General features: G+C 37.9%; 1 protein-coding gene across 18 annotated transcripts in view; it reads left to right on the forward strand.

Moving 5' to 3' along the window:
- LOC127431471 (connector enhancer of kinase suppressor of ras 2-like) overlaps nt 1-25470 on the forward strand; it is a 128614-nt gene that overhangs the window by 46617 nt on the left and 56527 nt on the right. For 9 of the 18 annotated variants that reach the window (XM_051681883.1, XM_051681884.1, XM_051681886.1 and 6 more), the window contains 6 exons: nt 392-594; nt 7771-7876; nt 13999-14040; nt 20448-20567; nt 21514-21573; nt 22322-22390. In XM_051681883.1, the coding sequence (XP_051537843.1) occupies nt 392-594; nt 7771-7876; nt 13999-14040; nt 20448-20567; nt 21514-21573; nt 22322-22390 (600 nt within the window). The remainder of the gene's footprint in view (nt 1-391; nt 595-7770; nt 7877-13998; nt 14041-20447; nt 20568-21513; nt 21574-22321; nt 22391-25470) is intronic. The other 9 variants (XM_051681888.1, XM_051681889.1, XM_051681893.1 and 6 more) reach the window with 1 other exon arrangement.

A 25470-nucleotide genomic window follows, 5' to 3' on the forward strand; every position in this document is an offset into this window, starting at 1 on the left:
ATTTTATATAATTGATAGTATTTAATTATAGTTAATTTAAGTGAGTGGTTTATTTTAATTGTTAATATTACTTGTTTATTTGCTCTTGTTATTTTACATTATTGTACTTATTTTGCACAATTTCTTATTGTACTCAGTAATGCTGAAAATGCTTTGACAATAAAAATGTACAGTTTTTGTCATGCCAATAAAGCATGCTAAAATGAAATTTGAAATGGAGAGAGAGAGAGAGAGGACATCAGTAAAAAGAGAGAACAAAAAAAAAAAAGAAAAACAAATCTTATTGAGTCATTCCTACAATTGTTTGCTAGTCAGTCTTTGTCACATCTGGCAACACTTAAGAGCTCATTTATCACTACAGCCCTTTATCGTCTTCATCTCCATTTGACAGAATTATGGGCTGGAGACTGAAAACCTGAAAACTCTCTCTCACAAGCTCAATGCCTCTGCCAAGAACCTCCAGAACTTCATCACATGCCGCCGCCGCAGCGGACATTATGACGGCCGGACAACCCGCAAGCTGCCCAATGATTTCCTCACCTCCGTGGTGGACCTCATCGCTGCTGCTAAAAGCCTCCTTGCCTGGCTTGATAGGTTAGTTCTGCTAAGAGCTGCATATTAATACAAAAATCAATACAAGAATTAATATATACTTAATATACATGCACAGATTCAATGTAATTGATCTTTGAACCATATTGATGTATCAAGTTTATATAGCCTTCACTTGTTGGAGTGTTGCTGAGCTAAATCAATTTCCTCTACTTTAGAGGTGAGCTCCTGAGAAACACCAGAGAAAATATGTGATATCATATAAAGATACAAATTATGACCTTAAGGATAAATGGTGAGGGGAAACTACTGTATCTTTAGCTGAGCTCTGGGGTTTTTCACCAACCAACTTTCTGTTGCTAGTCAGAATGCAGTTGTGAATTGAGGAACTGACTTGGGTAGTGATTGTTTTCAGTTTCAATTATATGTCTTATTTCAGGTGACTTGATTGTTTAAGATCACTATACTGCCCTGCAAATGCAAAACACAGTAACTACACATTTTGTCAAAACTGAGTTATAACCAAAATTTGGTCTTTTAGGGGATGTTCACATCGAACATGCTTTTGTGTCCATTTGCACTGTTTTTACATTGCTTTTTTTAAGTAAACGTGCTAGACAGACGTCTTTGGTCATCTCACTTTTCTTTTTTTTTCAGCATCTCGTGCTGTGTCTAAGCAAAATGAAGTTACAATTTTAAAAACACATGCTGCATTCAGCTTTTTTAGCACAAGCTTTTGGTCTTAACGGTCCCTTTGACCAGTGGTTCTGAACTGGTTTCATTTCAGGACCCACATTCACATTGGACATCAAGTGGAGACCCTATACAGTACCAAAAATGTTTATTGACAGCCAATAAAGCACATTGTGGTTAACACAAACCAAGCTTATACTTGTGAACCCATATTTAATGCACCTGCATGTACAGCAGTCTGGGTTGTATTTTTTCTTTTACTTTGCAAATGTTATTTCTATTTTAATTTTTGCTCTGATTACCCACCAGTTAAGAATCACTGCCTTAGATTATAATCTTATATATATAGATATATCTTGTGACAGACAGTTTTGGCTCATTTATACTCGGATTCAGAAAATGGATTGGGACCATTTTACAGTCCACATTTTACAGATCAAAAAACTCTGAAGCCAATTTCAGCGTAGACATATTTACTGTGTTTTAGCTTTATAGGGCAGTAATGTAGTGTGAAGTTTTTGTGGTATCAGTGGCAATAAACAGCATTGCAAAAACACTGACTAATTTCAAGCATGTTTCCCAAACATTTCCCCTATCTGCCTTTGTTCGGACAAACAGGTAGTTCAACCACAAACTCAAACCATTGATGGAGCCAATGTTGATATGTTAGAGTCACTGTTGCAATGTTGAAAGCGCCACAGAACAACAGTGTTTATGCATCTCAGGGAAATCAGCCTATGAGTAGCTTACTTATAGTGGTCTCTACACATTAATATGGGATGGGAGAAAGTATTTTCACATCTATATAAATATTAAACGCAACACTTTTACCATGATTCATGTGGGCCTGGATCAATATCCTTTCACATCAACCAATCAGTGGCCTTCAAACAATCAATGGTGATTATAGGGTTAAGTGAATGTTATTCAAGGAACATGTCCTTTTGAGTACATCATATTGTGCTTGCATGGTCGTCCTTCTAGCCAAGTGACGGCACTCAGAATTAGAGTGACATTTGGTGTCATTGGGTGGGCAGGTGTGCAGAAATCACAGGCCTTGGGTCTCTTGTCTAGTGTGCATAGGGTCAGTCTTTGTCTGCTTAAATTCAATCATGTTGATTGTGTTCCACCCCTTAGCAATCAGGTACAAGGATGATTGAAGAGGTCTTATACAACAAAGATTCTTTCTCACCAAATTCCTCTTTGTTTTGAGATTTCCGTGCAGAGAAAATCAGGGTAAAGGACAAAAATCTAGGTGTCAATCGATGGATTAAAGGGTTAGTTTACCCAAAAATTAAAATTCCATCATTTACTAACCCTCATTTTGTCCCAAGCCTGATTTTCTTCTGTGAAACACAAAAGGAGATGTTAGGATGATTGGTATCTTTAGTCACCATTAATGTTTTTCTTTTTTCCCATACAATGAATGTAATCCATCCCTAACATTCTGCCCAACATCTCCTTTTGTGTTTCACATATGAAAAAAAGTCAGATTTGTAATGACATGAGGGTGAGTATCCCTTTAAATAACACTCAGTGTAAGATTGTGCATCTAAACACACTCAATTTTGTTGATAATAATGGGAGTCTGAAACACTTGTTAGGTTTAGACTCTACTGCTACTGTACTTCTACTTTTTCACTAACTATGAAACGAAGGTAAATCAGGCAGGTAGTTTGTGCTGAACAATCCATTTGGCACCCAGCTGCTTGGCTCCAACCAACTCCCTTTGGTACTGCATACTGAGCCCAGCTTAAAGCTCTGGACTGGAACAGCACTGCTCAGTAGGAACCTTTCCATCAGATACTGTTTGATTTCATCTCACCCTCTCCCTACCTAGTTCGCTGTTGCTTTTCCCAGGCACTCGCTGCCCCACTCTCTCATACTGGACCTGAGAGGAGTCCATATTCACACACACACACACACACACACACACACACACACACACACACACACGGGCCTCAATTGAACCTCCTGGCTTGATAATTCAAATTGGTCTAGCCTGGATTTGGATTCAAAGTCCAAGCTGAAAGGGCCGATCCAAAGCAGCTATCCTAGAGGGTCACGGCTTGCTAACTAAGGTAAAGTTGTGGTCACACTGTCACAGTTTGCAAGGAAGGACCCAAACGCAGGAGGTAGTTTCGCTAAGTTTAATTACAAACCAAACAAAATACAAACAAAAACTCACAACGGAGATAAACAAGAACAGAGAACTGAAACTCAAAGAAACAAATTAAAAACCAACTGAGCAAAACGGGGAACAGACTGACAGGAATTCATACAAAATAATCCACCACAAGATTGAACACAAGAGGAGTTTAAATAAGCAGACTAACAAGGGAGAACAGGTGAAACAGATAACAATTAACAAGGCAAACAATAGGGAGTATCACTCAAGACAGAAAAGCATGTGGCAATGAAGAAACCAAACAAAGCCACACACTCATGCATGACCTACACAGACAATTGACATGAGCACATGCCGCCAGGAAAACACAAGCAACATGCGCTCATGTCAACAGACAATGACAGGACAAGAGAATACATGACAATGCCAATAAAGCAATGCCATGCATTCTCACACAAACACAGGACTAGACAAAACCTGAGTGCCCACTGCAAAGTAAACAAACAATGCAATGCCCACCCAGCCACAAAATAAGACACAAAATGTGTCAGAGCTCGGCCACCAGATAATAAACACTACCAACAGAAGTGGCTGAACCCTGACACAACATAGAACAAGGCAAGACCAAAGTGGCAGGATGGTGGGGGAAATCAGGCGGATGGCAGAAATGGGATAAAGCAAACAGACAAGAAAAACACAAGTTCAGACAAGAAGTCAGTGCAGCAGAAAAGCCAGCAGAACAGACCAGGGTGGAGCCGGTGGATCAGACCAGGACAAGCCAGGGTGGCACTGGCGGAGCAGGCCAGGATGGAGCACCTAAACTGGGCTTGGTGACTTGACTAGGTGGCTTGACTAGGCTTGGTGTGGTGACTGGGCTTGACCAGGTGACTTGGCTGGGCTTGGTGACTCGGCTGAGCTTGGTGACTCGGCTGAGCTTGGTGACTTGGCTGGGCTTGGTGACTTGGCAGGGCAAGCCGACCTGACTAGGTGAGTCAGAGCTCGACCACCAGATAATAAACACTACCAACAGAAGTGTCAGAACCCTGACACAACATAGAACAAGGCAAGACAGCACTGGACAGTCAGGGAGAGGCTTGGACTTTTTTTCTTGTGGAAATAAACATTATGCCACAAATGCTGTCGATTGAGCTTAACTTGTATTGAACCCGGAATATTCCTTTAACTTGAAATAATAATGGACAATGCTTTTACAGCATTTATTAGTCTTGTTTATTGTTAATTTTTACATTTAAATTTTTATGTGAAAAGTTGTGTATGTTAAGATTAGCTAAAGCAATATGAACTAACGTGAACAAATAATGAACAATATTATTTTGATAAATTAACATTAACAAAGATTAACAGACTAAGTAATGTACATGACATGTGCCCAGTTTGCACTGCGTGCTGCCTAAACTTGAGGACCAGACCACTTTTTGTTTTTGTTGAGAGTGGGTAGGGTGTCGCTAACACAGTAGGGAGACAAGGCAGATTAGGGGAAATGGCCATTTTTACTGATGGAAAAAGGAGTCTTATGACATTTTATTCCTACTAACAGCATGTTATTACTATATCTAATGTCTTCATGATAATTTCAAGGGATATTAATAAAGCCTTTCTGTGGGCCCCCTCCAGTGAGGGCCCCTGTTAATCAGGTCCAATATTATCCCTGGTCCGAACACCCCTAACACCGCTACAGCCAATGTTCGATGACAAAGGGTTTTTTGTTTTCTACTATGATAACAAATACGAGTCCAAAAAGAGGTATCATGATGATAATTAATACATTTTATTAAAGCATAATGTTGATGAAAATACACTCACTGAACACTTTATTAGGAACACCTGTACACCTACTTATTCATGTGATTATCTAATCAGCCAATTATGTGGCAGCAGTGCAATGCATAAAATCATGCAGATACGGTTCAGAAACTTCAGTTAATGTTCACATCAACCATCAGAATGGGAAAAAATGTAATCTCGGATACCACAGTGTTCCTAATAAAGTGCTCTGTGAGTGTATGATGAGGAAAAATAATAGTACAAGATATTAACAGTGCAAGATAGAAACAGATGAGAAATGAGAAACATCTGTTTATAGAAGAACTTATTAGATATGGATTCATCTAATCCAATAATCCTGTATGTATGGGATTTGATTCCTGCCTCAAATGTAATATTTTTTAAGACGCTGTGTCAAATACTTAAAAATACTCCAACTTTTAAAATGCATTTTGAGACCCCTGTATTCTATTCCATTCCATCAAACTGTTTTTTTGGGTCAAGTGAACCCGAAACAAGCCTAATAATACCGGTCTTCCTTAAGACTGATTAACTGACAAGTCATTCAGGCAACCCACCGACTAGATTATTTTGAAAATATGTCATTTTGCACATCCCTAGAACGCACACCACAAGAACAAGGCCACTGGTTGGGAGGGGGTGGTGCCTCGTTTCCCTCTTTCATTAATGCTGGCCTAATTACGCTCCCCGGCTTCTCATTCCTGCCAAAATAGTCCCCAATAGAGCTGTCGTCTCCCCTAAAGACATAGTGAAAGAACAGAAGGAATTCTGAGAGAGAGGGAATAAAAGAGATACTCAGACGCAGGTGAATGGATTTGAAGCCAAAAGACATTATGACTGACTTTGAGTGTCTCAGTCCCTTAAGTGTTATTTGTTGATATCCATCCAGACGGACAGTGGCTCTGCTCTGCCACTTGCCAAGCTGATGATGGAATGCTTATGGGTGTGGGCTTTCCCCTCATTCTTATTATTTATTGTGTATGTGGGTGTGGCCCTGGATGGGGGGCTTATGGACTTAGAGATTACTTATAAGTAACACTGAGGGAGTTGTGTCAGTTTCAATGAATAGTTTATTTCTGTTTCATTAAGCAGCTCAATAGAACTTAGTCAAGTAGATGCCATATTGATTGTTGATTGTTCAGCTGACAGAACTACTGTATGTGTTTTTTGATCTCTTGAAATTTGTGGAAAGATGTTTTTTTAGTGTTTCAACAAAATAACTTTTAACACACAGGTACACAACTGTACAGCATATTGAACAGAGTATACTTCCTTTATTCAACCTCCCTCAGCATTTTTTTCATTCGCGTTAAATTAAATGTGACATCTTCTTTTTTGAAAGATCATGATTCTACACCCAGCTTTGATTCTTTCAGAATTGATTTGTCATCTAAAAGTTGATTTTACACTACGATTAAGTTCAGTATCTAAAGATGTACTCAGTCTACTTGTTTTTTCAAGGTTGCCCATCAATTTACCTGTATTGGAATTCTAATTTTTTAAGTCAGATATCTGTTGAAGACCTTGCCATTTTCATTGCATTTCACTGACTTGTTCTAATGGGAGCTATAAGTGTTTGATTCCTCTCTCTGAGGGGAAAAAGATCTTGAATGGAGTCTAGAAATTATAACATACAGCAGTGTATTAGTAACTACAAGCTCATTGCAGCTTCCAGACTCTCAAGCATCGAAAAACTGGAGCAGGAAAAGGTTAAGAAACTTTGAGCCTGCCTTTGAGGAGATGGTAGTGGTCCCACTTGCCTTTTTGCCTTCTCATTTCTTGCCAGCCTGAAGCTTTTTCATCCAGATGGCGCTCAGGGCTTAAATATGCAGAAAGACCAAGGGTTGGATGTAATGAAGGCTAGTTCAATCCTGGAGAGAACTGAGTGTTCTGCATAGATTTTTGCCTCTTGTTCATGTCTCTCAATCTTGCTCTGGCCCAAACCTCTCACTTTTACCACTTTACTACAGGACTTTGTTGTGAACTTGTCTTTTTCATTCCTGTTAGTGGAGCTTGCTTAGGATAAGGGACTTGAACAAACTAATCTTTAGTATTAAACTCATCCTAAATTTTTGCTACGGACATGAATAATACCTCAAATCTTTAACTCCAGAATGCATATATGTATTGTGTAAGAGTGATCGTGGGGTCTTTGAATGAAGTGAATGAATGAATTTTAGCCCAGTGGTGATGGATTGTTAGAGTTTCTTAAATCATGAGGGGCTTCTGGGTGTGTGTCATCTGGTGTTCCCAACGGTCTGAGAGGAATATTTAGATACAGGATGGAAACGATGAACCAATGTTCCTACAGCCATGTATATATATAGCTCACAGCCTCAATACACACGACCCACATTCACTCCGTCACTCACAGGAAGAGCGAAACTGGGTCTAAAGTACACTCTCAGCCAACAGGGATAACATACAGTACCACAACACACACAAACACACACTTTAAGTTTACAAGCACTCATACTTTCAGGGAAAGGGTGTATAATTTGACATGCACCCATACTGTATATAGACTACATACACTCAAATTGTCCATCTTGTTGGTCTGGCTGTAAGAATAATCTAATGGTTAATTTCAGGTGTTACTTTTTTTGCAGGTCACCATTTGCTGCTGTGACGGACTATTCCGAGACCCGGAACAACGTGATCCAGCTGTGCTTGGAACTCACTACCATAGTACAACAGGTAACAGCATTAACTAGAACCAACATAACTTGATAAATAGGTCAAACTTATTATCGGTCTACAGTTCAGCCCATTGGAATCAAACTATTGGGCGGCAAATGCTATCGGTAAATAACTGTGCCTTATGAGATATAAAAGGGTCTTCTTCAATGGTGGCATTTACTGGCCTTGGGAGCCAAATCCTCCACGGGGCCGCATTCAAATTTTGAGACATTTTTAAACACTATCAGTGTGTGTTTATTAACCATGTTTGAGACAACAGAAAGATAGAACAATTCAAGAGAGGTAAACAATTCAAGGCCCCTGCAGTGTTGACACGTGTGTGTTAATGTTTACAGTATGTGTACCCTGCAGATTATTTCTGGTTAGGACAGAAGATCATGGCCAGCAAGAGTGGCATTAAATGGATGAGTCAGTCACAGCCAGCTCAACCTGAACACCATGCTAAATCTTTCACTTAATCCAGGACAGAATGCAGCATTGAAGGAAGAAATGTCAGTCTAAGCTTAGCTAATACCAGTGGTTTTGTGCGGTCTCGGCCAGCAGGGGTCTTGTTCCCAGATCAGACCTTATGACGTGAGGTCAAAATGGGCCAGATCTCTCTCTTTTTTACTTTTTGTCTCTCTCTTTTTTTGTTCTTCTAGAATATCCAACAGCCGGTCATTAGCTGTTCTAAGATGATCCAGGCAGGTTTAGATGGTTGACCAGCTGGAATACCAGCTGCTTGGTACTTGACTGAGTTGGTAAAACCTGCTGGACCACCTTAAAGCTAGAGTATGCAATTTATACCTGTAGCATTTTTTGTTATATTGGTTGAAAGTCTCTTTGCATCCTGACAGAAATCACTAAATCAAGTGCTCTGATACAAAAAACAAAAATCTGTGGCAGTCACAGGCCTGTAAAAGGCCCATCCAATCATTTAATTCGGCCCGAATGCAATGATTGGATGGCCTATCTGCCTAACTATATAACGGCCTACATCTGCGCACTCTGCCCATGCACTAAATGGTGTGAGTTGGGGGCGGGACTATCTGACTGTTTGAACAACTGAAGGCAAGGGGTGTATTCAGAAAGCTCTTTTAAAAACAACGTTTATTTTTGAAATTCCGTTCGGTGGCACTAGTGTCACAGAAATTACATACTCCAGTTTTAAGATGAGGAACTGTTTTTTTCCAGCAGGGCCCTTGATCAAGATGGTTTATCAGCTCAGCCAGGTCCCCACTCTTGGTAATCCACCGCTGGTGGCTTATCAACAACGTAAACTAGCTTGGACCAACTAGAATCCTGCTAAGATGCTACCATGGTAAAAACATAGCTACCACCTGAGGCCCAAAATATAGTTTGCACAAGTATGTGAACACAAGCACTTTTATCTATAAAAGATCAATTAATGTGTTTCTCATTCAGCATTGTGCAAGTACACGAATACAAGTACTTTTAGCTATGCAAGATAAAATTAATGTGCTGTTGTGTTCTAGACATTGCAATTCATAATGCAAGGCATGTTTGCGCAAGTGCATGAACGCAAACACTTTTAGCTATGCAAGATCAATTTCATGCGTTGTTGCATTCCGAAATGTGTCAGACATTGCAATTCATAATGCAACGCAGGATTGCGCAAGTACTTTTAGCTATGCAAAATCAGTTTCATGTGTTGTTGTGTTCTAGACATTGCAATTCATAATGCAACGCAGGATTGCGCAAGTACATGAACGCAAGTACTTTTAGCTATGCAACATCAGTTTCATGTGTTCTAGACATTGAAATTCATAATGTAACGCAGGTTTGCGCAAGTACGTGAACACAAACACTTTTAGCTATGCAAGATCAATTTCATGTGTTGTTGCATTCTGAAATGAGTCAGATATTGCAATTCATAATGCAACACAAGTGTGCGCAAGTATATGATTGCAAACACTTTCAGCTAAGATCAATTTCATGCATTATTGCATCCCGGAATGAGTCAAACAATTCATAATGCAATGCAGATTATTGTTGCAGTCTTATAGTTGTGCAACAACAGATATTGCCATAAAACATTTGTTTTATATGTATTTTCCAGCAGGGATCTCATGCACACATACACATAAGACACTAATATTTTGTCATGCAAATATCTGAGCACAGGAAGAGTTTTGTTCTCACAGTCTGAGCTCATATGAGTTTATAGAGGACATTTACATTGGAACTCAATATAAAATGTGTATCTGTAGGTATATACTGTATGTATGTGAAGGGGTCTCTCTCTCCCCTTCTCTCTTTCTCTCTCTGTGTGTTATTTTCTCATGATTTAAACACCATGCTGTGACATGAAAATGCATGTGTCAAATTTTGCGCCTCCAGTCCTTATCACACATATGCACACACATACACACAAAATGTGCACACTGGCATCCTGCGTAGTGATCCATGGGTTGAGTGACAGCTCATGAGAATGGGTGTGGAGATGCTCAGGGGTACTCAAAAGGAAAGAGGAGAATAAATCAATGTGGTTTCATTTCCTGGTAACACTCTTTTCTTTTGCACTCTCTCTGTGTGTCTGGCTGGCTCTCAGGTCTTTGGCAATGTGTGAGTGTCTCAGGTGGGAGGGCAGTTTATGACTTCATAGTGATGAGGGGGAAGAGGTGCAGGTGAGAGCTGAGATCTGCTCAAATCAGCACAGCAGCTGCAACAGAAAAGAGGCAGAGATCAAGAGAGGAGAGAATAAAAGAAGATGGCATGAAATAAGCTCTCTCACTCTCCATGATACTGGAGGAACAAAGAAAAATAGTATTGATGACCAACCAAAAAGAGAGTCATCTGCTAGTGGACATTGAGTTTGGGGTCAGTAATGGATATAGAAGGCAGAGGAATGATTTCCATGGTGATGGATGATGACCAGACTGGCCTTTGATCAGTCTCTTGAATCTTTAATATTTCATAGATGGTCAGTGTACGACATACACTGGTTGGTCATCCTACATTGACATTCTATGAAAGGGCATTATCTTGTTTGTCTACAATGATAGTATGTGGAGGCGGGGGTGCGATCGAGTGTTGATCTGTGGAGAGTGAGGTCTGGGAAAGCTGTGTGGTTAAGGATTTATACCTGTGCTAACACCTGTTTTGTATTCCCAGTGAGCTGTGATCGGAGATAAAATGGGAGGTGACGGCAGCAGACGGGAGAGAGAGCCGAGCTTCAGAGCTGTGTGTGTTTTTAAAGAGGTGTTCCGCTGAAAACGAGTAAAAGGAACAATAAAGAAATATTATTTGAACGAAGTATGCTGTCTCCCGCTTCCTCATTCCCTGGAACCAAGGGATTTGTTACATAGTAAAATAAAAAATAAAAAAATATATTGTTGAGACTTCAAGCTGAAGTATGTCATTTCTGCAATACTAGCGCCACTGAATGGAATTGCAAAAATAAACATTGTTTTCGAAACATCTTTCTGAATATGCCCTCCGCCTGCCGTTGGTCAAACAAAGAGATAGTTCTGCCCCCAACTCACACCATTGGTTGAGTAATTGTGTTGGGACAGGTCTAAACATGTCACTCAAAACAGACAGAGGAATTTTTTATAGTGCCATTTTTTATGAATGGCTCACCACTAGTTGTATCTGCATGTTAAGCTGGGATAGAAGTAAGGAATAATTGACGACGGACCATTGAATTGTTTAAAAATAATGCACACCCGAGGTGGTAATGCGGTCACGACGCAGAGCGGAGTTTAAGACATCGTTCAGGGTTTTATCTTAAGATATTTTCTGGTTTTCGTCCCTAAAACGCTCTTGTGAGTGGAACTACTTTCTTCCGCCACAGATTCAGTGTCTTGCTTTAATACAGTCAGAGCCTTCGTTGCTAATTCGAAAACGTCACGTTTCAACTAGCAATGGAGGCTTGTGCTGCTTTACTCGAGGACTTACTGGAGAAACAAGTTAGTGCATTTGTGCGTGTGTGTGTGAGTGTTTGCATTTGAGGGATCGAAAGAGAGAAACTCAGAAAATGAGAGAGATCGCTTCTGGGATTACCTTTTTTGTTGCAGCTCTCGTCAGAAGTAACATCGCTTAAAAAATCGGCATATTCCCATTATAAACCTTAACTTTTTTTCATCCCCACTGAGATGCAGGAGCGTTACGCATATAATGTGTATCCACGAGTGTGGGAGTGTGTGTGTGTGTGTGTGAGAGAGAGAAGGGGAGCGCGAGGGTTTTTACCACAGATATCTCAGATCATATAGAAACTGTTGTAATGATCAAGTGTATTTTGCTCTGATACAGCTCAAGCCTTCATTGCTAATTCGAAAACGTCATGTTAGAACCAGCAATGGAGGATGCGCTGCTTCTCTCTCTCTCTTTCTCTCTCTCTCTGTGTGTGTGTGTGTGTGTAAGCGAAACGGGGGGGTTCGCTTTAGGGCCAAATATATTGAAACATTAAAAGTTATTTTGGATAATATAAATTGTTGTATTGATCAAGTCGTGGAGGTGTGGCTCTATTTGTCAGCTGTGACTGGAGTCTCAGTGTTCGCATGTGTGCGCGCGCGCGCGCGCGCGTGTGTGTGTGTGTGTGTGTGTGTGAGAGCGTGTGTAAGTGCGGGGGAGACGAGGGAGTGCGAGGGTTCTTTTTAACCGAAATTGAAATATATGTTGGATAGTTTAGACATTATTTGACGTTTTTAACCGATTTACTTTAACCAATGACTTTGTTTATATGGTTATTTTGTTTTGGTAGCCTGTAGGGCTCTTTGAAATAACTGAAATAAATAGGCGAAGTGATATGGAACCGTTATGCGGCCAAGACTTGGAACTAATTTATAGCCGTGCGTTTACTTGAAAAATAATTGCACACCTTAGAACGTCCGTGAACCAATCAGAATCAAGCATTCAACAGACCGGCAGTATAAGAAAGTATTATAACACTGAAAAAGTTACATACTTCAGCTTTATCTTGTGTTTTACCAAGTAAAAAGCCTTATAAAGGGAATAATTTTTTTTCTTATAAACAATAAATAGACCTTGTTATTAATAAACCTAAGAACAGCTCGTCACTTTGCAACAAAATCAGATGACTCCTATAATAATCAATAAAGCTGTGTGCACTGGAAGAGCCTGTTGTGGTGCGTCATATTACGCCTTCAGTTGACAGACCTATTTTTGATGTGCTACACAAGTATTATTGCCGCTTAACTTTCCCAGTTCAGATAAAATTAAATAATTTTATTTATAAATTGCTTTTTTACCTTTATAAATTGTTTTAATTTTACAATATATGTTATATATCTGTTTAATTTATGACCATATTACTTTCTGACAATATGGTTTCTAACCATATTTATGGGCAGTTGTAGCAGTACATTAAGTATTAAAATAACATTATTAACTTTATAACACAAGTGTAAAAATCATTTAACTATTCTAAAATAGCCCATTCAAAGACATATTTTATACCAATGGATTTGCATTGAAGAAAATGGGATACAAAGTTATCCCAGTTATTCTTCCATTTCACCTAGAGCTACATCTGATTGGTCTATAGGCTTTCAGCCTCAGCACTTGAGGTGTAGGCCACCTCAAGCCATTGGCTGCTTCTAGTATAGACACAGTGTCAGAGTATGGTCATTATAATTAGTTCAATATAAGATCAGTAGAAGTCAATGTGCGTATGTATGACCAATAAATATTGGTCACCCATATGTGTGGGTGTGTTTGTATGTATACACTCCATGTATTTGTCTTACTTTATGAGGCCAGAGTGTCACCTGCACAAACACACACACAAACACTTACACACACCTTTCCTGCTGTTTCTCCATGAACTTTCACAGGAGCTCTGGCCTCCAGCGGGAACTTGGGGATCTCCTTTAAATCTCTCCATCAGAGCTTGAATGTTAAATTGAGCCCGGGGCTGTCCTCTGTTCAACCTTCTTATATTAGATCAGCATCTGAGAGAGAGAGAGAGAGAGAGAGAGAGAGGGGTGGTGGTCTCAGTAGTCTTTTGAAAATAGTGACCCAGATGTTTGGATGATTATCTTATCCGCAGAGATACTTTGCACAGTAAATGTTTTCTCAACTGCTCAGTGTGTGTGTGTCTTTGTAGGCCTAAAGTGAATAAAATAATGGTAATATCTTACTCTCTCCTCTTGCAGGACTGCACCGTCTATGAAACAGAAAATAAGATCCTCCATGTGGTAAGCATTTCTGTTTTAATTAATACTGCAATGTGAGCCCTAATGTTGCTCCGGTGAGCTCTGCCCCCGTCCCTCATTTACAGGAAGATCTGCGAGGATACTCTCTGCAGTTCATACACACACTCACTCTAGCGGTTATTTCTGTGTGGTAGACAAAATCTAAACTCCTGACTGAGTTTACGACCACACAGTGACGTGAATAGATGAATTTGAATGTTGATAGCAAGAGTTCTTATCAATGGGTTCGTTTCAATGGACAAGCTCAAGAAATTGATTCACTGATCTGTTTGAGTCATCAATTACAGTTCCTAAATGTCCCTGTATTTTTGCCCCACGCATTTTACTTAAAAAATTTTTGTAATGAAATATAGTATTTTGTTTAATATTGCTGTTAATCTCTATTATCAATCAAGTTATCTATAACTAATTAATTACAATACACATTAGGGTGTTTCTTAGTTGTATTTAAAGGGATAGCTCAGCCGAAAATGACAATTCTGTCATAATTTACTCATCTATCATGTTGTTCCAAACCTGTATGGCTTTCTTTCATCCGTGAAACACAATTACATCTTTCTTCCAATGAAAGTGAATGGTGACTGAGACAGTCAGTTCCTGATATTCTGCCTAACATCTCCCTTTGTATTATTCATCGTAAGAAAGAAATTATACGGGTTTGGATTAAATGATGACAGAATTTTAATTTCTGTGTGTACTACCCCTTTAATGTTAATTTGAGCTGTCACCCTAATTAAGGTCATAATTGTGTTTGTTCCGGATAAGAACCATTATTCAAGACCTGTTAAAGAAAATATAAGATTGTATTGCTTATGGCTCCAACATATCGCTCACCTTATCGTTTTACTCCCAACAGGGTTCGTACAAGGTGCTTGAAGTACTTGAATTTGCTTTTTCAAATTTAAGTCCTGGAAAACCCTTGAAAATAGCCACTTTTACCAAGAGGTGCTTAAAAATTTCTTGAATCATAGAAAATCATAAAATACATTGCTTAAATCATTTAATAAATGAAATGTATTTATTTATTTTCGGAAAAACACGACGATAGACCACTACTGAAGCAGGCAGCACATAGACGGCGCTGTCACATGGCACCTGTTACTTTTGGCAGCGCTGTTTAGAATGGGCCAATCACAATCAATTGTCACTGGAGGATTTAAAATGTGTGTATGTATATATATATATATATATATATATATATATATATATATATATATATATATATTGTGCTCAAAAGTTTACATGCCCTTGGAGAATTGGTAATATATGTACCATTTTTGTGAGTGAACAGGCAAAACACATTTCTTTTATTTCTTATGGGATTCATATTCAACTGTAGGTTATAACAGAATGGCACAATCATAAAACAAAACGTGGCAACAAAGAAAAAATCAAAAGTCTGCATACCCTTAGTTCTTAATACTGTGTATTGCCCCCTTTAGCATCAATGACAGCGTGCAGTCTTTTGTAATAGTTGTCTTTGAGGCCTCAAATTCTTGCAGGTGGTATAGCTGCCCATTCGTCTTGGCAAAATGCCTCCAGGTCATGCAAAGTCTTTGGTCGTCTTGCATGAACCGCACATTTGAGATCTCCCCAGAGTGGCTCGATGATATTAAGGTCAGGAGACTGTGATGGCCACTCCAGAACCTTCACCTTTTTCTGCTGTAACCACTGGAAGGTCAACTTGGCCTTGTGCTTAGGGTCATTGTCGTGCTGGAAAGTCCAAGAGCGTCCCATGTGCAGCTTTCGTGCAGAAGAATGCAAATTGTCTGCCAGTATTTTCTGATAACATGCTGCATTCATCTTGCCATCAATTTTCACAAGATTCCCCGTGCCTTTAGAGCTCACACACCCCCAAAACATCAGTGAGCCACCACCCTACTTCACAGTGGGGATGGTATTCTTTTCACTATAGGCCTTGTTGACCCCTCTCCAAACATAGCGCTTATGGTTGTGACCATAAAGCTCTATTTTGGTGTCGTCACTCCAAATGACAGTGTGCCAGAAGCTGTGAGGCATGTCAAGGTGTTGTCGGGCATATTGTAACCGGGCTTTTTTGTGGCATTGGCTTCTTTCTGGCAACTCGACCATGTAGCTCATTTTTAAGTATCGTCGTATTGTGCTCCTTGAAACAACCACACCGTCTTTTTCCAGAGCAGCCTGTATTTCTTCTGAGGTTACCTGTGGGTTTTTCTTTGTATCTCGAACAATTCTTCTGGCAGTTATAGCTGAAATATTTCTTGGTCTACCTGGCCTTGGCTTGGTATCAAGAGATCCCTGAATTTTCCACTTCTTAATAAGTGATTGAACAGTACTGACTGGCATTTTCAAGGCTTTGGATATCTTTTTATATCCTTTTCCATCTTTATAAAGTTCCATTACCTTGTTACGCAGGTCTTTTGACAGTTCTTTTCTGCTTCCCATGGCTCAGTATCTAGCCCGCTTAGTGCATCCACGTGAGAGCTAACAAACTCATTGACTATTTATACACAGACACTAATTGCAATTTAAAAAGCCACAGGTGTGGGAAATTAACCTTTAATTGCCATTTAAACTAGTGTGTCACCTTGTGTGTCTGTAACAAGGCCAAACATTCAAGAGTATGTAAACTTTTGATCAGGGCCATTTGGGTGATTTCTGTTATCATTATGATTTAAAAAGGAGCCAAACAACTATGTGATGATAAATGGCTTCATATGATCACTATCCTAAAATAAAAGACAGGTTTTTTTTGCATGATCAGTCATATTTTCAAAATCAATGCCAAAATTTCACAATTTCTGCCTGGGTATGCAAACTTTTGAGCACAACTGTATATGTATATATATATATATATATATATATATATATGAGAGAGAGAGAGAGAGAGAGAGAGAGAGAGAGAGAGAGAGAGAGAGAGAGAGAGAGAGAGATACTGCTGTGGCGGATTTAACAAGTATGACTTTTTTTAGTCATGAAAAAGCATTCAAATAGCAAAAAATAAAATAAAAATAAAGGTATCATTCTATAACCTAACCTTTAATCATATGAATTGGCTTGACTCTGATTTGCAAATATTGTAGAAAATATATTAGAAATTGTCATTTGCCTGCAAAAATATCCTTGGTGTTGTAACCCATTGAACCCACAAAATGTGGTGTTGTAACCCGTTTAACCCTCATTAGTGTTAACTTGCTTCATTCGTGAAACAAAATTAAATAATAAAAGAAAGAACAACAGCCAAGTTGACCTTTATGAATAAAAATGAATGTCAACATGTTACAAAATGTTTACCCTCAGCGTTTATAGGCAAAAACTGAACTGAGCGGAAAATTTCCTCACATAAATCTGATGTGTGACTTTACAAAACATGGAACACAGCACATGAGTCATATGGACTACTGTTTACGGACCCAGTTATTCACTTTTGTTGGAAAGCGAAGTGCGTTTTAAGGGAGCACACTACAATTGCACATCAATTTCGTCATGAATGAACCAAGAATTGTTACTGTGAGAATATGTAGTTAAAGATGCACACTGAGATATGTTGTACTTGTAATACATGGTGTTTTATAAAAATAAATTAACTGAATGAATAAAATATTCTTATTTTAAATTAACAAATAAAGAATTTGTTTTAATGACATCTCGAGCATAGTCCTTGAAAACAAATACAAATGTGCTTGAAAAGTTGTTGAAAGTCCTTGAATTTAACCTTGAAGCATCTGTACGAACCCTGTCCCAAACAAAGTTCTCAGTCCAGTGACTTACAAACACTTGACAAAGCGCTTTGTCTGAATCATTAAAAAGAGCTAGCTTAAAAATTAGTCGATGATTCGTTCAAAAATTGGACATTACCTTTGATCAAAAGTCTGGTTAATTTGTCCAGGGACCTCAGCCTTTGAATGCAACATTGAAGTTAATTGCATGGTGACTTTTGTATATTTTTTGGTAAATATACTTTAAAAAAGTAATTCCTCTTGTCAGTGTTTTACAGTGTTAAAGGGATAGTTCACCTAAAAATGAAAAGCCTCTCATCATTTACACACCCTCATGCTGCAGAACACAAACAAAGATTTTTAGAAGAATATTTCAACTCTGTTGGTCCTTGCAAGTGAATGGTGACCAGACTTTGAAGCTCCAAAAAATCACATAAAGGCTACATAAATGTAATCTATAAGACTCCAGTGGTTTAATCTATGTCTTAAGAAGTGATATCATAAGTGTGGGTGGGAAAAAGATCAATATTTAAGTCCTTTTTTTACTATCAATCTCCACATTCACTTTCTTTCACATTTTGAAAGTGGAATTGAAAGTGGAGATTGATTATAAGTCTTATTGATATAGATTTATGGATTACTTTTATGCTGCCTTTATGTGATTTTTGGAGCTTCAAAGGTCTGGTCACCATTTACTTGCATTGTAAGGACCAACAGAGCTAAAATGTATTACTAAAAATCTTTGTGTTCTCCAGAAGAAAGAAAGTCATACACATCTGGGTAAATGATGAGAATTTAAATTTTTGGGTGAACTATCCCTTTAAAATCCTCAGGTAAGCTTTTAGTGAGCTTAAAAGCTTATTATACTAGTTAATGCTCTCAGATAAAGTTCCCTTCACAGTCACAGGAGACCAACAGCTAGACTCTCACTCTTGTGAGTTTCCCCTCTCGTATACACTAACACAGAGACCAGTGAGTGTGTGGCAGGTCCTGTTGTCACCACAGACAGCTGGGCTGGGCACAGCTGTCATTCTCACTGAGTCCCACAGCTATAAATACCTTCACATTGCGCCTGCGAGCAGCAGATTTCATTCCCCAGCACCACCCCACCTCGACTATTGACTATAGGAGGAGAAACAAACACACCAATGAGACCAGATGAAAGGAGAAGCAGATGGAGAGATGAAACCAAAACAAAAAAGTTAATTAAAATGCTACAGGACCCTGAAAAGGGAATATGATTCGGCAAGGTACTGTCAGAAATACCAGACAGACAAATCCAGGTATACTATTTGCATATCTGTGGTTTTTACTCAAAGTGAAAGACACCCAAAATTATATGTTTATAATGTATACTTGAAAAATTTAATTCAAGTTTCAGATGACAAAAAGTACCAAATCACCACCTGCTAACCAAACTAGAGGTAGACCGATATATCGGTTTTACCGATTAATCCGTGCCGATAGTTACTTTTTGAAACTATCGGATCTCGGCAAAAATCTATGCCGATAGTAGCCAATAGTTTTGTGTTTTGTTTTATTATTCCTCTGTAGCTGGCGCTGAAGGGTTCTACAGTTAAAACGTTTGATTCTACAGTATAACAGTGGCTTCTAGATTTTAAATAAAACAATCACTGAGACCTCGTGGGGATTTACTAAATTTTAATCTTTTATCAATGACAATATTCATCCACTTTTTTTATCCTCACTTCAATGCATATTTTAATTAGATAATGAAGTGTTCTAAATTGAAGCGAGCGTGTGCAAAGAAAAATACGACTATATAGAAAAGTGCACATACAATGTGTCTCCAACTTAATATCTTGTGAATAATAATAAACCTTATTCCTAATTAAAAACTCATCTGATGAAATATATAGGCTATAATAAAAGTCCCGAAAAAGGGGCCAATAAACTCATGTGGGACTTTATTTATTTTGGTTTCTCGTAGCTTCTGTGTCTGTTCCCACCATTGTAAGATGTTTTAAACATCCTATAAATTGATTAAAAAAATTATCTATTATTAACCGAATAATCAGTTATCTGCCTTTCCTATCACCTTAGTTATCGTATCGGCAAAATCCACTATAGATAGTTAGATAGATAGATAGATAGATATTGCAAATATATTGTGAATAAACTGTATATACAGTATAAAAAAGGATGAGAATTGACAGAAGGCTGACAAACACAGAAAAACAGAAAACATTTTTAGAGTCAGTGTTTAGATGGTTGTGGCAAGACTAAAGCCACAATATGCACGGGCAGAAACAACAGCCTAAGAACCCAGCTATTCCCAAACCAGTACTCAACCACTAAACAATCAACTTTGTGCCAACTAATACAAAACCCTCTCCAAACCAACTTATCATCAACTTACCATAATTATCCCTGACCAGCACAATACCCCTTGTCCCACATTAACACACAGCTTTAATCTTAAGCATAACACAGTCCTTCCCAATGGGAATGACTTCACTACACAATTTCCACAGCACCTGTTTACTCAAACTTTGCCGCACAACAGCTGAACACAGACTTCAGCTATAAGATGTTTACTGGGCTTGATCATAACTTTGATTCAGAATTATTTCTAATGAATGTTTGCTGAAATGATTGCCCAGTGTAGCAAATATATAATAGTCTACAATCTCATCACTCTTCTGTGGTCTCTTACTCATTCTCTCAAAGTGTAAGACTTTGTCTGGAGTGTGTGACCACATCATCTCACTGTCATCAGACCCCCTGGTCTCCCAGTCTGCACATCTGGAGGTGGTTCAGCTGCCTAACATTAAACCTACGGAGGGTCTGGTAAGATCTCACACAGACTCACATGACCCAGCTGCATACTGTAAATGAGGACATACCATACTGTCCTGCAAAGTCAAAATGCAATAACTACACAATTTTAAAATTGAGGAATCTGGTCTAATGGATTATGACCTGTTATGTGATTGATGGGTTTGGCTCTGTTAAGCTCAGATTTAGAGAAAATGGAGTAAATCTAATTTATAGTACACTTTTGACCAGACAACATTTTTTTTACCAGTGTTGCCATAGTTACCACGTTCTGGCTTTCTAGAGCAGCATAGACTTCTATTGTTTTTATATAAAGCTATATATGCTATTATACAGACTTACCCTAACCCATCCATTTTTAGAATTGAAAAGGTTTTAATTATGAATCATTTCTACCTTTGACATAGTCCCCATAGTACTGTAGTTAAGTAACCCACACAACATACATTTATATTTGACTATGATATTGTGCTACTGATCGTGTAGTGTAAGTGAGGTACAGTATAAAGTACAGTGTGTGTGTGTGTGTGTGTGTGTGTGTGTGTGTGTGTTTGAAAGGAACAGAAAGCTGGTGTTACACACTTCCAATGGCTAAGCAGAAATGTGATAGAGCTGAAATGTAGACTAGACTGAAAGCAGATAAAAAAATTTCCTCTCTCTGAGGATTATAGCAAAAGAGATAGTGAGTGTGTTTCTATTTGTCTGTGCATGTGTCCTCATGATGAATGTGTATATGTGTGTAATTTCCATTCATTTGTTTAAATACTGTATGATCAAAAGTGTCTGTTATTAGAAGTAATGTCACTTCTCCAAGCACAGAAGACTAGAGTAGAGGGGCTAGAACCTGCTTTGAAGTATTTTTTTTTCATTCATGTATGACAGAGAGGTAGAGATTATTAATTAGATACTATAAATCAGTGTCATTAATTTTTGCCTGTGTGTCTATTATTTCTTAAAGGGAATGTACATTAAATCTACATATGATGGACTTCATGTAATCACAGGAACCACAGAAGGGGTAAGATCCAGCTTTTGTGTGTGTGTGTGTGTGTGTTTGTGTGTGCTCAAATTCATTTCTTTATAATGTCAAATAGGCTGCAGATAAAAGGAATGAATCTCAGTAAATGATCCCTCACCATTCAGCCATTAGCGCTGACTCTAAAATCAAAGATAGAGAGAGGGAAAGAAAGCAATACAGACAGGAGTTGGACAGTTATCTAAAAAAAAGGGGGGAAGAAAGACCCCTGTAATTTTACATATGTCTCCTGTAGAGTTTCAGAAAGTATTGCTAAATGTCACTGTGCTCAAATTTGCCAAGATACCAAAGTCTTCAGATTCTGAGACTTCAATATGAACTCAAACATTTCTCATCAAACTCTTGCAAGGCCAAATTATCTGAGCTACAGTATGTTATCTATCAAAGTCGATACTTGAATGAAAAATATTAAAAAAAAATTAATAAATAACACAATGAAGTCTTTATAACTATGAAAGAATAACCTCAGAGCAATAAAATTTCCCTCTGGGTAATCAGAATAAGATATAATCACTTATTATATGATGCAGTATAATCATGTTACAATATAATCTGTATACCTGAATTACGATATATTGCATTTTATGGCACATAGGTTTTACATGATGCAATACAAAGAATATTGCAATACATCTTTTTTGTTTGACATTGCTGTTAAAGACTTGCTGCCTTATCCCCTATCATTCTTTATACAGTATATCTCCATTTAACATCTCTCTCTCTCTCTCAGTCACCGGCAGACCGCTGTAAAAAGATCCATGCAGGGGATGAGGTCATCCAGGTGAACCATCAGACTGTGGTGAGTGTCACTCACTCTGTCACTTGGGGTGGAATTCGCTAAGAATACACAGTGCCCACTCATTGTGAATAAAGTGCAGTCAGTAATACATTATGCCTAATTTGCATAAAAAGTAGGCATGTTTGTGCTGAAAAGAATTACAGTGTTTTATACTAATGGTTCGGCGGTAATTCTCAGGCAGATTGCGCCTGGTTAAATTGGATTGATGGTAGTGAAAAAGAATAGAGTGTTTGCGCTGAAATATCATAAGTGGTGCAACTGTTAAGTGAATTTGCCCTCAGTCCATCTTGCTCATTCTACTTCACCTTTATGTTATCATCCAAACATTAATCCATTTATCCGTCCATCCATCCATCCATCCATCCACCTATCAGAGGTCTCTCATTCCTGTGTGTGTATGCATGGAAATGCAGGACTGAAAACGAGGAATATTTGCATTTAAGGACTTAAATGTGTCCTTGTTAAAGCATAGAAATTGAAACGTTGTATTTCAAGAATCACTTGATGTATTTATAACTCATTTTGGGACTAGAATGACCATATTTCAATTTCACTAAATTTAGTCCCTTCACAATGCTGATTGAGTGTGTTACACTTTAAAAAGCGTATCTGAGTGAGAGTGAAGGGTGTTTGAAAGCTTTAAGAGTCTGTTAATGAACAGGAGTGGAGTGTATTTTTAAGAGTGGTGGTTTATTCGAAATTTAGTGTGTCTGAGTGACTTTTGCGCTACTGTGTGTGCATATGGAGTGCGTCAATGGGTACTCTTGTGACTGTACCCTGTGGGTTTGCCTTCAAATAATTGATAAAGAGCTGTTTCTAGCTGTTTATATATATATATATATATATATATGTGTGTGTGTGTGTGTGTGTGTGTGTGTATGTGTGTGTGTGTGTGTGTGTGTGTGTCTACAAGTACTTGCTCAAGGAGTTAGCTTGTGAAATCAATTCTGTTTGAAGGGTTCCAGTGTTTGATGTGTATGAGGGGCTAAATAATTCTTTGAATATTTGAATTTAACTCTGGAAATAGAGTGGTGTTTGACAGGGTCACAGGTCTGTTCTGATAGGGTCGTGGAAGGCATGAAAAAAAAACAATGATAAAGGTAAATAGCGAAATATAAATAACCATATTACCGTGCATTGTTAGGATAGCAAAATAAATATACTTGGTAACCTTTACAAGGGAGAAAATGCTTCCCATATTTTTGTTTGTTGATGTCAAAGGCCATGTGTCCTATCAGGTGGTATTTTGGTGCAAATTTATCTGTCGTTTGATAATGTGGCTAATATTGATAAAATATTTTGCTCCATGCTTTCCTTGTATTAGGCTGTTGTTTATGCATTTACAAAATTGTCAGTTTTCCTATTCAGTAATCATGTTAATAATTTTGGATATTGTTGGTCCTATGCAGTTCATAAATTTCAGTATTTTACATTTTTGTTGACATTTTGTTCAATTTCAACGATTTTTATAAACAGTTTTAGTTCTGTGTGGGATGCCACCTGATATCCACTGTAAAATCACGGTCCTGATGCAAAAACAGTTAAGAACCACTGGTTTAATAAGTTATAAAAAAAAGAAAGCTATATGTTCTTTTTTCATTTTTCTGCATGTTTACTTTGACCTGTTTTGAGGCTAACAGAAGCTGATTTAAAAAGATAGTTCACCCCAAAATAATAATTCTCTCATCATTTACTCACCCTTATGCCATCTTAAACACGTATGTTTTTCTTTCTTCTACTGAGCACAAAGATGTTTTAAGGATAAATGATGTCTGTTTGTCTATATAATGCAAGTCAGTGGGGATCAAAACTTTCAAGGTCCAAAAAGGACATAAAGGCAGCATAAATGACATATAACTCGAGTGGTTTAATTGATGTCTTCTTATGTGATATGATCGGTTTTGAAGGAGAAACAGACCAAAATGTAATTCCTTTTTCACTATAAATCTTGACATCTGCAGTCTCCTTGGCACGCTCATGAGAGATGCTTAATTACACTTTCTGGTGCTTGACGCATGAGTTTAAAATGGCATAAGGGTGAGTAAATGATGAGAGAATTATAATTTTTGGGTGAACCATTCCTTTAGGATGATCTTTTTCTGCCATTTTACCTCTTAAGTTTTAGAATTCAACTTCTTTATCAGTTCTTTTCTTGTACTCACACATCTTCAATCACTTGTTGTTGTGGATAGGGGTGTCATTCTCTTTTCATGATAAAAGATCAGTAACACTAAGGCCTCATTAATCTTCCAGTAATTAGATTGTTGTTACCTTCATAATTGGATAAAAGCGCCTCTAATGTGTGATAAGCGAAAAATTCGGCTTGTAGGGAAACACAGCAAGCACAGCTCGCAAAAAAAAAAAAAAAATTATCGTAAGAATGAACGGTTCATGCTTGGGAACAGCCACAGCAGGCGTTAAAGAATGGTGCATTGTGGGAGCTGCTCTATACATAGTAACCTCAGTGATGATAAGTCCCCATGTCCTATAGGATCAGTTTAGAGGCCCTGTACATCCAGCCTGTCTCAGTGTGTGTGTGTGTGTGTGTGTGTGTGTGTGTGCGTGTGTTTATGTATCTGTGTTTGTACAGCATGCATGCGTGGACCTTGTATGAGTGCATGTTAGAGAGTCTCTGTATAGTTGTGGGTCATGGTGTCTGTGAAGAGCATGTTTAGTTTAAAATATACATGCATGTGTTCGAGTAGTTGTTTAATTTGTCCTCTGATAGATACAGCAGGGCAGCATATTCATTTGAAATTTTTATTTTTCACTTTTACTTAAATTGTGGTTATTGTGGTTACAAAATTATTGTGGTAATTAAACTAACATTTAACTTAATTTAATAAATAATCCGTGACAAACAGTTAATAATCTATGTCATAAAACATAGATAGCTATTGTATATATTAATATAATAACAAATAAATAATAATCATAAATAAAAACATTTTAAAATAACAAAATATTAATATGAAGCACATATATTACATTATTTCATAAACAAATTTGAAAAATATGTCATAAAAAATTAAACAGTAAATAATTTTTTTTAATATACATATTTACATTTGCAATTTATT

Source organism: Myxocyprinus asiaticus, chromosome 41 (assembly GCF_019703515.2).
Source record: "Myxocyprinus asiaticus isolate MX2 ecotype Aquarium Trade chromosome 41, UBuf_Myxa_2, whole genome shotgun sequence".
Taxonomy (NCBI): Eukaryota; Metazoa; Chordata; class Actinopteri; order Cypriniformes; family Catostomidae; genus Myxocyprinus; species Myxocyprinus asiaticus.